Source organism: Giraffa tippelskirchi, chromosome 7 (assembly GCF_054371585.1).
Source record: "Giraffa tippelskirchi isolate mGirTip1 chromosome 7, T2T-mGirTip1v1.2.pri, whole genome shotgun sequence".
Lineage (NCBI taxonomy): Eukaryota > Metazoa > Chordata > Mammalia > Artiodactyla > Giraffidae > Giraffa > Giraffa tippelskirchi.
The window spans coordinates 45,988,456-46,003,661 of NC_137281.1; the positions used below are offsets into that span (position 1 = coordinate 45,988,456).

The window sequence follows — 15,206 nt, forward strand, 5'->3', positions numbered from 1 at the left end:
TTACCCGCCTCTCTCCTCGTTGTGCATCTGATCTGCATTTATGCATCTGCCAAACCACCCCCATTGGCAGAAACGCCTCCTGGAATCCAGTACAGCTGCTTAAAAGATAAGGTCACTTCCTGAACTTCTTTGCCAACAAAGGTCCATACAGTCAAAGCTGTGGTTTCTCCAGTAGTCATGTATGGATGTGAGAGTTGGACCATAATGAAAGCTGAGCACCAAAGAATTGGTACTTTTGAATTGTGATGCTGGAGAAGAGTCTTGAGACTCCCTTGGACTGCAAGGAGATCAAACCAGTCAATCCTAAAGGAAATCAACCCTGAATATTCAGCGGAAGGGCTGATGCTCCTTGGAAGCTGAAGCTCCAATACTTTGGCCACCTGGTGGGAAGAGCTGACTCATCAGAAAAGACCTTGATGCTGGGAAAGATTGAGGGCGGGAGGAGAAGGGGACAACAGAGGACAAGATAGTTGGATGACATCACCAACTCGATGGACATGAGTTTGAGCAAACTCGGGAAGATGGTGAAGGACAGGGAAGCCTGGAATGCTGCAGTCCATGGGGTCACAAAGAGTTGGACACAACTTAGCAACTGAACAGCTTCTTGATCTTGTGAAGGGCCATGATGAGCTTTTGAATTGTGTAAACTGTGGATTACACTCCTGTGCTCTGTCTCAAGAAACTTGTATCGCTGTGACTTAACTTCTAATGGCAAAACAGTCCTTGAAGCTTTCTGAGATGCTGTTCTTGGCTTATAATCCTCAAATTTGAATTGAATAAAAATTTCTATTTCTTTCTTAGATCACCGGATTGATTTTTTGCCCACAATGGTAAGGTTGGGGTGGCGGGGTGGGGGTGGGGGTCAGGCAGCACTGACTAGATTTTCCATAATCACAAAAGTTCTGATTTAAATCAAAACCAAACACTCTTTTACAAACTGGTGGGACCTCCCTGGTGGTCTGCTGGCTGACTCCACACTCCCAATGCAGGGGGCCCAGGTTTCATTCCTGGTTGGGGAACTGGATCCCACATGCTGCAAGTAAGGGTTTACATATCATAATTAATGTTCAGTGCAGCCAAATAAAATATATATAGAGAGAGAGAAGAAAAAAATGGTGTTTGATTTTCTTTTAAACCCTAGCAGTTGCAGGGAAAATGGAATAGGTGATCACTGAGCGGGAGCAGCAGCTGTGCTTGCCTCCACCATGTTCATCACTGGTGAGGGAGAGGTTACTGTGATGCTACCCATTTCACAGAGGAGGAAACTGAGCCACCGTGAGACAAGGGGCTGTTCAGTGCAGATGGGAGAGATGTTGGAGAAGCCTACTGCTCTCCAGAGGTCCCTGCTATGGTTCTCTCCATAATTCTTGTCACTGTCCAATGTCCTACATCTTGTACTTTTTCACTTGATTTTTGTCTTTCTCCATGAGCACTTGCAACCTCCACTTGCACCAGAAACTAAAGGCTGCAGGCAAGGGTTTTGTTTGCTTTCTTCACTGCTTTGGGGCCTAGAACAGTTTCTAGGCACATAGGTGCTTAGTTTCAGGGACCAAGGAAGGGCTGGCCTCACTTCACTTGTGCCCCACCACCACCAATAGGGGCCCAGCCCAACTCTGACTCATCAGGGAGAAGGCTGGCACAGCTCCAGAATGCAAGAAGCCAGACAGTAAACAAAGATACATATCAGTAAGAGACATGAAACACAGCAAGAAAATAAACAGGATGACGAGGTAGCTGACAAGTTCTGGGAGGAGTACATCTCATTTCCCAGTTGCTCCCAAGGGTAAGAATGAGGGGGGGCGGACAGCTGGGGGAATGTTCAGGAGTGGCAGCACCCCAGAAAAGGCTGGGCAACTGCAGAACAGAAAGCAGGTTCCTGAGGCCAGAGTTCAGTGAAAGGCAAAATGAGAGCGGATCTGGAGGTGGGAGGGGCTTCCGGCCCTTGTAAACATGCTGGAAAATGTGAGAATCTTGGAGAGACACTAAGCTACCTTATAAGTGGCTCCTGCTGGAGGAGAATACAGCCCTCCTCCAAAGGCCCTTGGAGAAGGAGACAGGGAAATGCACAGAAGCACGCACACCCATGTCCCCATTGTACCTGGGCTCAGCAGCGCCCCCGGGAGCAGACCCCATCTATGTCAGGGTCCTGGTCTGAGGAGGGTGCCTTCATACCCCGCCTATGGTGACTCAGTTCCCTTCAGCTCTGCCTGACTCTATCCAGTCTCAGACCCCCTGTAACTCTGGTCCATCCTCTTTGGGAGGACCACCACCCCCATCCCCACCCACACTTGTGCTGGCAGAGAACTCCACATCCAGTCAGCATGCTGGGTTTTATCATTCATATGTGCACCTGCTCATTTATTATTATCTAAGCAAGATGTTTTCTTTCCAGTGAGTCCATCTGGAATTCCAACTCCCAAAATATGAGCAGGACATGTCCTTTTCCACTGGAGAAACTGCCCTAGAGAGGGGATGTGCCCTGCCAGGTGGTGTGGCAGAGTTGAGGGTCATCTGCATCCCACACTCACTGTCCCCCTTCACATCTGCTGTGGTCTCCACAGTGATGGAAGCAGTGACAACTCCAGTATCCTCCTGTGTTCCTGTCCCCGGCAGCTGGGGTCTTGGGCAGCTTTTTCTATCTCTAGGCTTCAGCCCCTTCCTTGGAAGTATCCACCTCACAAGTCTGTGGGGATGTGTAACATAGTGGATGATGAGTTCAAGGTGGCTAGGCCCCCAGAACAGGCCCAGTGTGGGCCTGCCCAGCCCCCAGCCTAGGATTACCCCAGTCTTGTAACTGAGGAGTAACCTCTTGGTACAAACGTGTCCCCAGAAGGAATGCTATTTGTTCTTCATCTGAAATATGACTGGGCATCCTGGATTTGCTTTGGCCACCCTGCCCCTGGGTGTGAGGCCATCTGCTGGCCCCTGAGCAGCTCTGCATGCCAGGCTGAGGGTGCCAGGCCAGGACAGGAGTGTGCCCAGGTCTGGACACCCCTGGCCCATTACCAGGCTGAAAGGGACAAACTGATCTGAGGGCAAATAGCCAAGGAGGTAGGTGGCCCCAAAGGCTGCCCAAGAGTGCCCACCATCAACACTGCATGGTGCTGGGCTGGTCAGAGCCCTCTGGGAGGTTCAGGTGAGACAGAGTACCTCCTGAGTGGGCTGCCTCCCTCTTGTCCAGGTGTGCCTGCAAACACACACCCCTCAGCAATAGTCACAGGTAAATAAGCACTAAAACTTAGGGCTCCTGTTATGGGCCACATGCTGTCCCAGCCACTTTCTGTGTGTGTTCCTCATTGCAGGTGCAAAGCGAACCACTCTGAAATGCAGTGACGTGGAGCACAGCCATTCACCTCGCTCAGGGCCATGTCCACTCCACCACACCTGTGCTGTGAGGATGAGGAGTGAGGCTATGACTGAGGAACACAGGAGAGAATTAAATGGCCTCTCATCAGAAAGGGGCAGGAGCCTCAAGGGGTGGGGCTGAGGGACTCAGCAGGGGGAGGAAAGGGGGACTGGAGGAAGGACGAAAGAGGACTCTCCCCCACAAGGACTGGAGTGGGTGTGGTCCAGGGGAGAAGGCGGGGTGGCCCCAGTGGACCAGCTTCATCTCCGTGACCTGAGCCGGGACAAAGTTCTTGCTGTGCAGGTGCTCAGGAGGGACGTGTGATTGCGGCCGTCTAAGCAAAGTGGAGAGACACATGGCCTGGCCTGGCCCACCGCTGTACTACCTGCCAACTGGCAGATGCTTCTCTGAGTCCCACTTCTTGCCAGGGAAACTGGTGGCCTCAGTGTGAAGGTTTAAACAACCCTCAGGAGAGACCACACAAGACCGTGGACCCAGATCTCAGCGTGAGCACCAGGATATCAAGAGCCCAGGGCACCCTTATCAACACTCGGTGGGTGACTCAACCCTCTGGGGATCACGGAGAGCCTGGAGAACCTGGGCTGTGGACACCCTTCCCCTCAACGGCATGCAGGCTGCACCCTTGTGAAGGTGGGGTCAGAGGGCCGCCTCCAGGGCCAGCAGTGCTGTGGACTTCGAGCCACCCAGCATGGAGCAGGTGCCCAGAGCATCTGCTCCTGCCCAAGCCCGGGATACGGGCCCTCTCGGGTCTTCTTTTCCCTGGTCCAGATCAGCTCCTTCAGCCTCTTTGCTCAGGTTACCCACCCAGGAGTGGGGCGTGGAGGGGTGTCCTGGCTTCCAGGGGTGGGGTATGAGGAGGCCCAGGACACCAGGGTTGAGGCTCGTCCAGCTCTGTGCATGCTCACCTGGGCCCCAGGCAGACAGCAACTCTGGGTTCCACTTCTCTCTCTGTAGGAAGAGGGAGAAGCCAGATTTGCCCCTGTCTGTGGGACCCTGGGTGCCCTGCAGCTGTGGGAAATGACTGCCAGAAGGCACGTGGGCCGGAACTTCACTCCCAGCGCACCTGCACCCAGGTGCGGTGGCCACAACTTGCTGACCCAACCAGCCCTTCCCCAGGGTTCAAGCCCCCACCATCCAACACGCCACATTTTCTGGGGGAACCCTCAAGCTCCTCACTTCCTCATACTAGTTTGGATCTCACCCGCCTGCCTCTAACATCTGGCACACAGAGAAGCCAGAGGAAAGCTCTCCAGCATGAGTCACCCAGGAGGGCTTGTTCTGAGCCTCGTGAGAGCCTGTCTGGGGTTTGAGGATGAGGCTCCTCCAGGCATGGCCACCTGCCCCAACACCACCAGCAGCAGCTCCCCTGCCACGGGCAGCACCTTGAGACACCCACAGTTTCCAAGCACAGGCCCGTCTCAACCCCTCCCACTTGCCACTTGTCCTGCCTCCGCCAGGGCTCCCTGTCTGCTCTCCTTACCTCTCCTGGCCCCATCTTTCTAGAAAAAGAGGAAAACTCCAGCACCAGGCATGAGTATCTGACAGCAATAAATTTATTAAATATCCCCCCCCAAATATAAACAGAAACCAGTAAAAAAAAAAACATGAAACATCAGGCCTGGAGCTAACAATAAAGCAGAGACAGGAAATGGATCTGACCTAAGGCGGAAGATAGCTGAGAGAACTCACGCAGGGCAGGGGTGCTGTAAATACTGGAGGACAAACACTCGGGAGCCCCAGGGTGACATGACTGAACCTCGTGGGGGTGAGATCGGGGGTGTGTCAGTGGCTACATGGCTCGGGGAACAGACCACTTGGTCCTGGCTGCAGCCGCATCCCACCCCTTCAGCTGCTTCACTTGGGGCCCTGGGCCTCGGATTCCTCCTCATCGTCTTCATACATCTCGCCCTCCTCCTCAGCCGTGGCGTCCTGGTACTGCTGGTACTCGGACACCAGGTCGTTCATGTTGCTCTCAGCCTCGGTGAACTCCATCTCGTCCATGCCCTCGCCGGTGTACCAGTGCAGGAAGGCCTTGCGCCGGAACATGGCCGTGAACTGCTCCGAGATGCGCTTGAACAGCTCCTGGATGGCTGTGCTGTTGCCAATGAAGGTGGAGGACATCTTCAGCCCGCGGGGTGGGATGTCACACACAGCCACCTTCACGTTGTTGGGGATCCATTCCACGAAGTAGCTGCTGTTCTTACTCTGGATGGCCAGCATCTGCTCGTCCACCTCCTTCATGGACATGCGGCCTCGGAAGACAGTGGCCACGGTCAGGTAGCGGCCGTGGCGCGGGTCACAGGCCGCCATCATGTTCTTGGCATCGAACATCTGCTGGGTGAGCTCGGGGACGGTCAGCGCCCGGTACTGCTGGCTGCCGCGGGCAGTGAGTGGGGCGAAGCCGGGCATGAAGAAGTGCAGGCGCGGGAAGGGCACCATGTTCACGGCCAGCTTGCGCAGGTCGGCATTGAGCTGGCCCGGGAAGCGCAGGGAGGTGGTGACCCCACTCATGGTGGCCGACACCAGGTGGTTGAGGTCCCCGTAGGTGGGCGTGGCCAGCTTGAGGGTGCGGAAGCAGATGTCATACAGCGCCTCGTTATCGATGCAGTAGGTCTCGTCCGTGTTCTCCACCAGCTGGTGGATGGACAGCGTGGCATTGTAGGGCTCCACCACTGTGTCCGACACCTTAGGAGAGGGCACCACGCTGAAGGTGTTCATGATGCGGTCGGGGTACTCTTCGCGGACCTTGCTGATAAGCAGTGTGCCCATGCCCGAGCCTGTGCCACCACCCAGGGAGTGGGTCAACTGGAAGCCCTGCAGGCAGTCACAGTTCTCACACTCCTTCCGCACCACGTCCAGGACAGAGTCCACCAGCTCGGCGCCCTCCGTGTAATGGCCCTTGGCCCAGTTGTTGCCAGCCCCACTCTGACCTGTGGTGGGGAGGGCAGGGGGAATACAGACAGGGTCACAGCTCCAGTACCGGCCTGAACAGCCCATCCCAGAAAGCAGCAGAGGAGGCAGCTTGGGGCCTGTTTGCCCTCCATGAAGTGGGGGCATGCAACTCTCACTTCCATGGCTCTTCACGCCAGCCACATTGTATGCCAGGGATGTCGCTCCCAGCACCTAGTGCTGTGGGATCTGGACACAGACACAGCTTCTGGAGCTTCTGCTCTGCTCTGCCTCCGGAGGAGCTCCTGGAGGAGTTGGTCCACCCAGCCCTTCGGTCCACCCACCCTCTAGCCTGCTGTGCTGGCAGGGTAAACTAAACCCTGAGTGCCTTGCAGCCCAGGGTCGGGATGGGGGTCATGCCCATGCATCAGGTGTTGAACTCTAGGAGGTGAAAGTGGGGTGAGGCCCTCCTCCTGTCACCATCATGGGCATGAGAATTGGTGACCCCTGACCACAGCGATGCAGTGTGCTCATGAGTTAGTGTGCTCTGGAGATCCCTTCCAGCTCTCTAACATCCTGAAACCTCTGTTGCACACACTGCGCTGCTTGAAATCACAAGTGTCTCTTTCCTGCACAGAACCCTTTCTCTGGGACTCTTTTGCTGCAAATCAGAGAGCTCAGTGATGCTCTGCAGCGTTGTGGGCAGAGGTTACTCTGCCCTCATTTCTGTTGATCTGGGTTTGCTGGTGGTGGGGTCCACCATAAGAAGGTGGGGACAGGGGAAACTTACCAAAGATGAAGTTGTCAGGCCTGAAGAGGTGCCCAAAGGCCCCAGACCGGACGCTGTCCATGGTTCCAGGCTCCAGGTCCACCAGGATGGCCCGAGGCACATATTTGTGTGCTAAGAGGAGAGGGGTGGGTTACATGGATCACAGAAGCTAGGCACCCCTTCTGCCTCCTAAATCCTGCCCTGGCCTGCCAGCCTCGTGCTCTCACCTAAGAGCTTAGACTCTGGGATCAGAGAGGCAGGGACCACATGTGACAAGGGAGTCATGGTTGACACCTGGACGTGCGCAGGTGTCCCTGAGAGCACCATTTCACATCAGCTTCGGAATGGCCCCTGCCTGACCCCTCCCCAGATAACCCCTGCTCTGGACCCTCCATTGGCCTCCTGAAGGGTCTTTGAGACCCTGCCCAGCCTTGGTCATTTCCCTACGTGTGTCTCATGGCCATTAAACACACTTACATCTCACTAGGGTGACTAGGATTCCTTGTTTTATTCTGTGAGTCTCTGGTTACACCTGCCAGCCAAGGGAAGGAAGGCAGGGATGCTGGGACCCAGCAGTCAAGGCCCCTACCCCACCCCTACTCGGTCAAGGAGGGGGACTCACAAGAGGCCTCGTTATAGTAGACACTGATGCGCTCCAGCTGCAGGTCCGAGTCGCCCACATAATTGCCACTGGGGTCTATCCCATGTTCATCGCTGATGACCTCCCAGAACTGCAGGGAAAGGAAGGGCCAGTTTGTGGTCATGACCCCTGCCAAGACCCGCCCTCCGGTTGCCTCAAGGCCCTGGTACAAAATGAAGGGTGTGGACCCAAAGCCTGCACTAGTCCCTTTGAGTGACTTTGAAAAAGAGCCCCAAGTTCTGTCATCAAGAGAACTGTCATAATAAAAAATATGCATGTCCATGGAGACCAGAGCCCTCAGGATGAATCAGTGTCCAACTGACACAGACCTGGGCCCCAGACCCAGCTCTGCACTTGCTGACAGGGGACTTGAAAGTCCACTTCTCCATGAGAAGGTTAGTAACAAACACCCACCTGGGGTATTCTTTTTCCCCCTCTTTTCAGATGAGAAAGCTGAGGCCCAGGAGGGTAAGTGATGGAGACCAGGTCTAGGATATGCAAACTCCTCAGTGTCGAGCATAGGCCATCCAGTGTCAGGGCCTGGAAGCAGCCCACAGCAGCAGCCTCAGCCCACAGGGGCCCTGCATGGGGAGTGACTCGCCTGGGCTCACCCAGCCTGTCTGAGCTGAGATGGCGCAGCCCCAGTTTCAAGGGCTCACTCACCGCACTGCAATCTGCCCTGTTTGCCCTGGGCAGAACCCACAGAGCTTCTCTCAGGACTAAGGCAGGACAGGGTCTCACTTGCAAGCTGGATCACCCCTTCCTAGTGTGACCTTGGCCAAGCCCTGAAGATTCTGTGTCTCAGGGCCTTGGGCCTGAAGGCCCAAAGGCCTGAGGATGAAGTCAGATTGCTGTGAGAATAAATCCAGTTATTCTGTGGATGGGGAGTGCTGTATGGAGTTTGTTGTTGTTTAGTCACTCAGTCATATCTGACTCTCTGTGACCCCATGGACTGTAGCCTGCTAGGCTCCTCCATCTATGGGATTCTCTAAGCAAGAATACCAGAGGGGGTTGCCATTTCCTTCTAGAACCAGGGGATCTTCCCAACCCAGGGATCGAACCCAGGTCTCAGCATTGCAGGCAGATTCTTTATCCACTGAGCCACAGGGAAGCCTGGTCCTGGTTGGGAGGAGAGGCTTTTGCCCTGCACACCCTTTGGTGGTTTCTAATTTTTATCATGTGCACATGTTAACTTCTCAAAAGAAAAGAAAACGATTTAGTTAAAATTTTTTTAACTTTTTTTTTTTGTTTCAATTTTAGGGACCTCCCTGGTGGTCCAGTGGCTAACACTCTGCACTCCCAATGCAGGAGCCCAGGGTTTGATACCTAGTCAGGGAACTCAGATTCTACATGTTGCAACCAAGACCCAGCACAGCCAAATAAAACATATGTAAAAAATTAAAAGACTTTAAAAATTCAAAACCTGAAAATTATGAAGAGTCATTATTATCAAATGCACAGAGGAATCTTGGCAGTTCACCCAGAGAGACTATTGGCAAAGGTCAATTCTCAGCTGGTCTTTGTGATTTGTGTCACTGATAAGTTTTCTTCTTTCTCCCTGCATTAGGTATGTGTTAATGCTGTAATCAGAGGTGTCACTGAGGCCTTTTGGGCCTGATCAGAGCTTTCAATCACTGCTTGGCTCCAGGACCTTGGCCCCACAGCCCTGGGACATTCACAACCCCTGTTGAGAAGGAATGAGCTTGAGATGGCAGGTGAGGGGGCAGCAGAGAGTGACTCAGTCGCCCAGCCATCAGTACATCTATGGAGAGTTCTCTGGAACCCATGTATGGAATGCATAGGCTTCCAGAAGGCAACAGACCAGAGTGAGTGCCACCTCTCAGGACCTCCATTTTCTCATCTGTAAAGTAGACATGATGACAGTACTCACTTCAAGTGGTCAATTCAAGGCAAATAAAAGCATTCAGCAAATGTTAGTCTCACCAAGTTAAAAGTCCTTAGGTTGCTATTTAAATTTGTCAAGCCTTATTCATTGATAAGGGCTTCGCTGGTGGCTCAGATGGTAAAGAATCTGCTTGCAATGTAGGAGACCAAGGTTCAATCCCTGGGCTGGGAAGATCCTCTGGAGAAGGGAATGGCAACCCACTACAGTATTCTTGCCTGGAGAATTCCTTGGACACTATTGAGCTACAGTCCACTGGGTCACAAATAGTCAGACATGACTGAGTGTCTAACGCACATTCACTGATAAATAAAATAAAAAGTACTTTAAAAAATCAATATATTTTGGAATATTGTGGCACAATAAAAGATCATCACTGGTATGAGCAGATCTCCGAGGCACATCCTTGGGGAGAAAGGCACATGGCAAGGATATTCAGGGTAAAAACGGACACCTCACTACAGATGCTGTAATTCTTATGCATAGGTGCACATGCACAGAAAATGGACTAGAATAAGGAAGAAAAAATTGCTCCACCCGGAAGAGGGGGACCACCAGGGGGAAGTGCTTAAACAGGCGCTTTAGCCTTATCTGTAATGCCTCAACTTCTTAGAAGGAACATATGTTAATAATAGCTTTAGTAGTTAAAAGGAATATAAACTGCAATGTAAAGTATTATTAATAAAAGCTTAGCAGAATATATTACATGTATTATATAACATTAATAAACAACAAAATACTATATTACAAATTAAATAATGATTATGATCATCACCACAGATGAGAAGTGGCGCGTGGACCCCAGGGTCCAGGCCAGGCTCCTATTTCACACACGCAATTGTAGCGCCCGCGGCGCTGTCCGTGGTGCTGATGGTCGTCGTGTCCACACCCTGGGCGGGGAGGCAGAGGGGCGCACACAGAGGAGCCCAAAGCAAGCGGAGTGTGTGGCTCCAGAGGGAGGGCTGGCCGACTCCGAGGCTTAAGCCCCTCTAGGACTCCACGCCCCCCCCCCCCCCCCCCGGCACACAGCAGCAGGGGGCGTGTGGGGGTGGGGTCGGAAACCAGAAACTCCCTCCTCCCATTGGCTGTCAGGGCCAGGGCCGTCTCTCCGAGGCCCCGCCCAGCGGCCAAGGAGGGGGGGCAGACAAAGGCTCCGGGACCGCCCTACCCGCTACGGGAAGGGGGGTGGGGTACCCGGACTCCTCGCCCAGTCGTAGGGGCTGGAGGTTCCCCGCCCATCCTGATGTGCCTAGCAGGCCTGGATTCACACTCGTGCCCTGGGGGGATGGCAGGACCCTGTCTCACCGCCACCTCGAGAGGCGCAGTGCGGGACGCAGCTGGCACAGTGCCCAACACGTAGTGGTCACTGTCATAAATGCTGTCGCATTCTCTCCTAGCCCTGATCACCCAGACTTCCCCTCCCTCCATAACCCCTCCCATCCCAACCCCACCTGCAGCCAGGACCCTCCCCAGATCAGGCAGCCTGCCCCCAAGTAGGGTAATAGCATACTTGTAACAGTCTGGCGGCACCCCCGCCCCCGCCCCCACCAGTCAGCGGCCGCTGGCAACCGGCGGGAAAAGTTTGGTCTCCCTTCACCAAGAGCCCACACCTGTGTGGGAGCAGGAAACGGCCAGACCCTGTTCACAGGCCGCTGTAGAGCGCCTGTGCAGGCAAATGCCCCCTCCCGGCTTTGAGCTCTTCCAGCTTGGTTGTGGAGGTGCTCCAGGGCAGGGCGGCCAGAAGGAAGCCACTTGACTGCCTCCTTTGCTCACTGCTACCCCTCCTCCCAAATCCACTTCTCTTTTGAACTGGTAAAAAGCATCAGATCCTACTTTTAAAAACAAACAAGAGTTAAGGAAATTAACCTCAAATGAATAAGAAGTAATGAGGAAAACCCAAAGGTCACTGAACTTGAAGCAGGAAAAAAAATCTCTGCAGAGGACACTGCCCAACACTCAGGTAGCCGCCCCTGTCCCCCTACCCCCACCCCCTCGCCCCATGGGGCTGCAGCTGGGTATGAACCTGCCTTTGCCCGATCGGTGTCCGTGCAGCTGCAGAAGGAAACAGAGCAACCCAACCAACACTTCCCCAGGCTTACGATGGGACTCGGGTGGCCCTCCTTCCCGTCAGTGACCCCTGACCCTCAGAGGAGCAGATGCTCAGGGCAGGCCTGGCCCCTGTGGCCACAGTAATGAGTCTTTGGCCCCTCCTGCCTGGCCAGGGCATCTGTCAGTGGCGGCCCCCAGAGGCCTGATTTAATTTGAGGCCTTGGTCCCCCAGGCCTCCCCTCCCCCAACTCCCTTCCTCGGGCAGGCACAGCTGTCTCCTCAGTGATTATGGTGTCTCCCCACCATGCCCTCCCCACATCTGAGGCGCCACCACCCTAGAGCCCAAGTTGCAATTTAAATGTCAGCCACGTGGCTGCCCCAGCCCTGTGGTAATTAGCTTTTTGTTCTTGCCTGGTTTCCATGGCAACAGCCTCCGGAGGAAGGCTTTCCTGGTCCCTTCCCCTCCAGGACCTGTCTCCTCCCACTTTCTCCTTGGGGAACCTGCTCCACACCATCCCCGCTGGGCCCCTGGCCTTGGTGCTGACAAAGGGCAGCAGGCCCCACCCACCCAGCCTGAGCTTCGAGCTGGGTGGGCACCTGCAGGGACCGAGAGCCGGAGGGCGGAGAGGCTCTGTCTCCACTTGCTGTGTGACCTTGGGCAAGGAACAGCGTCTCTGGACCTAGGGATACGACACCTGCCTCCTGGGTTGGGGGCGGGGTTGAGGGGAATGTGGCCTGCGAGCCTGAATCCCGACATCTGTGAGGGGGGCTAACAATGGAGGGGAGGGGCCTAGCGGGAAAGCAGCTCTGGACCGCGCCCTCCAGCCCGGCTTTGTTCCCACCACCGACCCCTAGACTAGTCGTCCCTAAGTGGGGTTGGGGGAGGGGTGGCCCGGGCGGTGCTACGCCGAGGGAGAGTTCAGTCCCGGACCAAGGTCATTCCGAGTCCGGGCACAGTTCCTTCCCCAACAAAGGAACAGGGTGGGGCCAGGGAGCTGAGGGTTGTCAAAGCTAGCTGAGGGAATGGGGGCGGTTCTGAACGCTCGGGGGACATCAAACTCCTGGCGTGGGAGGGCAGAGGGAACCGTTACAGCTTTTGGGGGAGCCCCACCCGAGCCTATCCACCCCACCCATCTCTCCCGAGGCCGAGTTGCGACCCCAGAGAAGAGGGCCACGCCCAGCCAGCGCCTTCCACTGGCACCTGCAGCGGCGGGGGCTGGAGCGTCGGAAGCCGTTGACCTGCGCTGTGCCTCCGGCAGGCCCCAGGTAACCCGGGCGGGGCAGCAGAAAGGCCGGGGTCGAACTGGCAGAGGGGCGACCCGGTGTCCCGGCCGCCCGCCGGCAGCGGGGGCGATCCCACGCGTTTCTCCTAGGCTTCGCAGTGGTGAGCCGGGCTCGGGGTGCGGCTGTGCGCACACAACGCCTCCCCGCTGCTTCCCTCCCCCGGGACCCGCTCGCGCTGGGAACGCGGGAGGCGCGCCCAGTGCGGGGCCCGGCACACGGGGCCGCGCAGCCTCACCTTGGCCCCGATCTGGTTGCCGCACTGGCCGGCCTGGATGTGCACGATCTCCCTCATGCTCGGTGCTATGGCGGGCGGCTGCGAGACGCGAGCGGACCGGCTGCAGCTGGCTGCGGAGGCTCTGCCGCCCCCGCCACCCGCTCTTATAGGCGGGGCCCCGCCCGCCTCGCCCGGCCCGGCGTCATCGCGCGCGGCCAATCCCGGGGCGCCGCCGAAGACTGCGGCACCGGCTGCAGCAAGCATCCGCGCCGCGCATCCCCGCTCGACCACGCGCTGCGGCGGCGCCGCCTCCCTCCGCCACCGGGTCTCCGGGCTCCGCGCATCCGGAAGGCGGGGCTGGTGAGCTCCAGGGAGGACAATAGAAGCCCCCCTTGGCCCTTGGCCGCCGCCCCGACTGCCCTCTGCTCCGAGGGGTGAGGGGGAGCCTCACCCCTCGGCGCAGCAAGGAGGGTCTTTCTTGTGCAAATCTGATTAGGGACCAACCCCACGTTCCCACACCGGAAGGCCAGAAGGGACGCCTCCCAGCACCCCTCCTTTGTCGAGAAGGGGCAGACCAGGTACTCTGAGCTTTGCCCGCAGCCTTTGATGGTGGGGGAGGCAGGCAAGGCTGCAGCGGGCACTAGATTCTCTCCAGAAGAAAGCAAGCTGGGGCAAGGCTCCTAGACGTCTGAGTCAGAAGGGCGGTGGCTGCAGGAGTTGAGGGTGGGTTCCTATGGCAGTTCTGTCACTGCTCATCTCTGCAGTGGGGCGCCACCTGCCCCTGCTGCCCCAGGGCACTGCCATGACATTCCAGGTGGACCTAGCACGATTGAGTGCTTTGTACCCCTGCCAGACACGTACCTGGATATAGCTGCTGCTTAGTGAGCACTGGTGTCCGGGATTGTCATAAGGACACAAACAAGCCAGACACAGAACTATCAGCCTGTGGGGTGGTGTCTGTCTGACTCACTCCTTGCTGTCACTCGTACCCCTGGAGTTTTGGTCCAAACGAGGCCAAGGAAATTCAGTGGGTGGGGAGAGGCTCTGTAGGGAGTTGGTGTTTGCAGACAGGAGAGGTCACTGTCAGAAAAGAAGAGACTCACAGTACACACCCTGGACGACACCACTAGTCTCCTGAGGTCAGAGGGTAGAGTGAAACCACCTACAAGAAAGCCCATCTTACATTTCAGTGACAAAAGCCTCTGGAAGGGTCTCAGCCGCAGCGTGTAGCCTGTTCCCATGTGCTCACACTGCTTGTGGGTGCCCCTCTTTCCCCTCATGAAGCTCCCCAACTTGGCAAGTCTGGAAAGGGTCTTTTGTTCTCAAGAGATGCCCCTCCCCCACAATGTGTCTCTGATGTGGTTTCCTGCGGTTGGCTTCCAGCTGCCTGGGGCCCCTCCCTGTCCCCATTCAGGGGGTCCTTTTCACTGGAAGGAAGACGCTTCGGACCCTGTTGAGCAGGACCCCTCACCCACCTGCCGCCCTGCAGGATGGCTCCCAGCCAGGACCACTCCCCCTCTGTCCCCAGAGGAACTGAGGCTGGCTCGAGGCTGACTCATCGTCCATCTCCCAGCAAAGGCTGGCCCTGCCGGGAACCAGCTCCCAGCCCCGAGGCCAACGGTCAGGTGGCACTACCAGGGTGGGGGACTGGCTAGGGGGCTGCAGGGCTGGCTGGTACCCCCACTTTTCGTCCACAGACCTGTCCCAGCAAGAGGGTAGGGCATATGCTCTGTCTGTGGAGGAACGGGGGGGCGGGGGCAGAGGGAGGACCCAGCCCACACCCCTGGGGCTTGGGCACCCCTGTAGCCCCTGGACAGCCACACCCTATTCTGGGCAGCTTGTCTCACACCTCCCAGGGCTGGCGGGGCACTGACTCTTCTCCCAGCAGGACGGAACTTAAGAGCAGACCCCAGCCCCCGGGCCACCCTACAGCAGATACGGAGGCTGAGAGAGGGCCATGTTCTGGCCAGAGTCACACACAGGTCACCATGGTCCTGCCTCTGATGCAGCTGAGGGCAGCCAGGCAGTGCCAGGGTCTTGTCACAATGGAGGTGACTCGGGGCGGGGGACCTCTGGGCTGGGGTTTGCACT

At 56.4% G+C, this 15,206-nt stretch overlaps 1 protein-coding gene across 10 annotated transcripts; it reads right to left on the bottom strand.

The window, feature by feature from the left end:
- Nucleotides 1–4,902: 4,902 nt before the first annotated feature.
- Nucleotides 4,903–13,254, bottom strand: TUBB3 (tubulin beta 3 class III). 10 transcript variants are annotated; one of them, XM_081508120.1, is made up of 6 exons: nt 13,137–13,254; nt 7,648–7,756; nt 7,047–7,157; nt 6,207–6,297; nt 6,102; nt 4,903–5,599 (listed from the first exon to the last, which is right to left on the bottom strand). In XM_081508120.1, exons 1-6 carry the CDS (start codon nt 13,191–13,193, stop codon nt 5,222–5,224), a joined length of 747 nt encoding a protein of 248 aa, XP_081364246.1. In that variant the 5' UTR covers nt 13,194–13,254; the 3' UTR covers nt 4,903–5,221. The 10 variants fall into 10 exon arrangements, with proteins under 10 accessions (XP_081364246.1, XP_081364237.1, XP_081364244.1 ...); XM_081508111.1 differs by having other exon boundaries at nt 4,903–6,199; nt 6,272–6,297; XM_081508118.1 differs by lacking the exon at nt 6,102 and having other exon boundaries at nt 4,903–5,843; nt 6,186–6,297.
- Nucleotides 13,255–15,206: the final 1,952 nt, after the last annotated feature.

Excerpts from the sequence above, each read along its gene's own strand:
- TUBB3 (XM_081508110.1), bottom strand. The coding sequence starts at position 13,193 with ATGAGGGAGATCGTGCACATCCAGGCCGGCCAGTGCGGCAACCAGATC. Across the intron at positions 7,158-7,647 it reads CTACTATAACGAGGCCTCTT|CACACAAATATGTGCCTCGG; the intron begins GTGAGTCCCCCT and ends CTCTCCTCTTAG. Across the intron at positions 6,298-7,046 it reads GCCTGACAACTTCATCTTTG|GTCAGAGTGGGGCTGGCAAC; the intron begins GTAAGTTTCCCC and ends TCCCCACCACAG.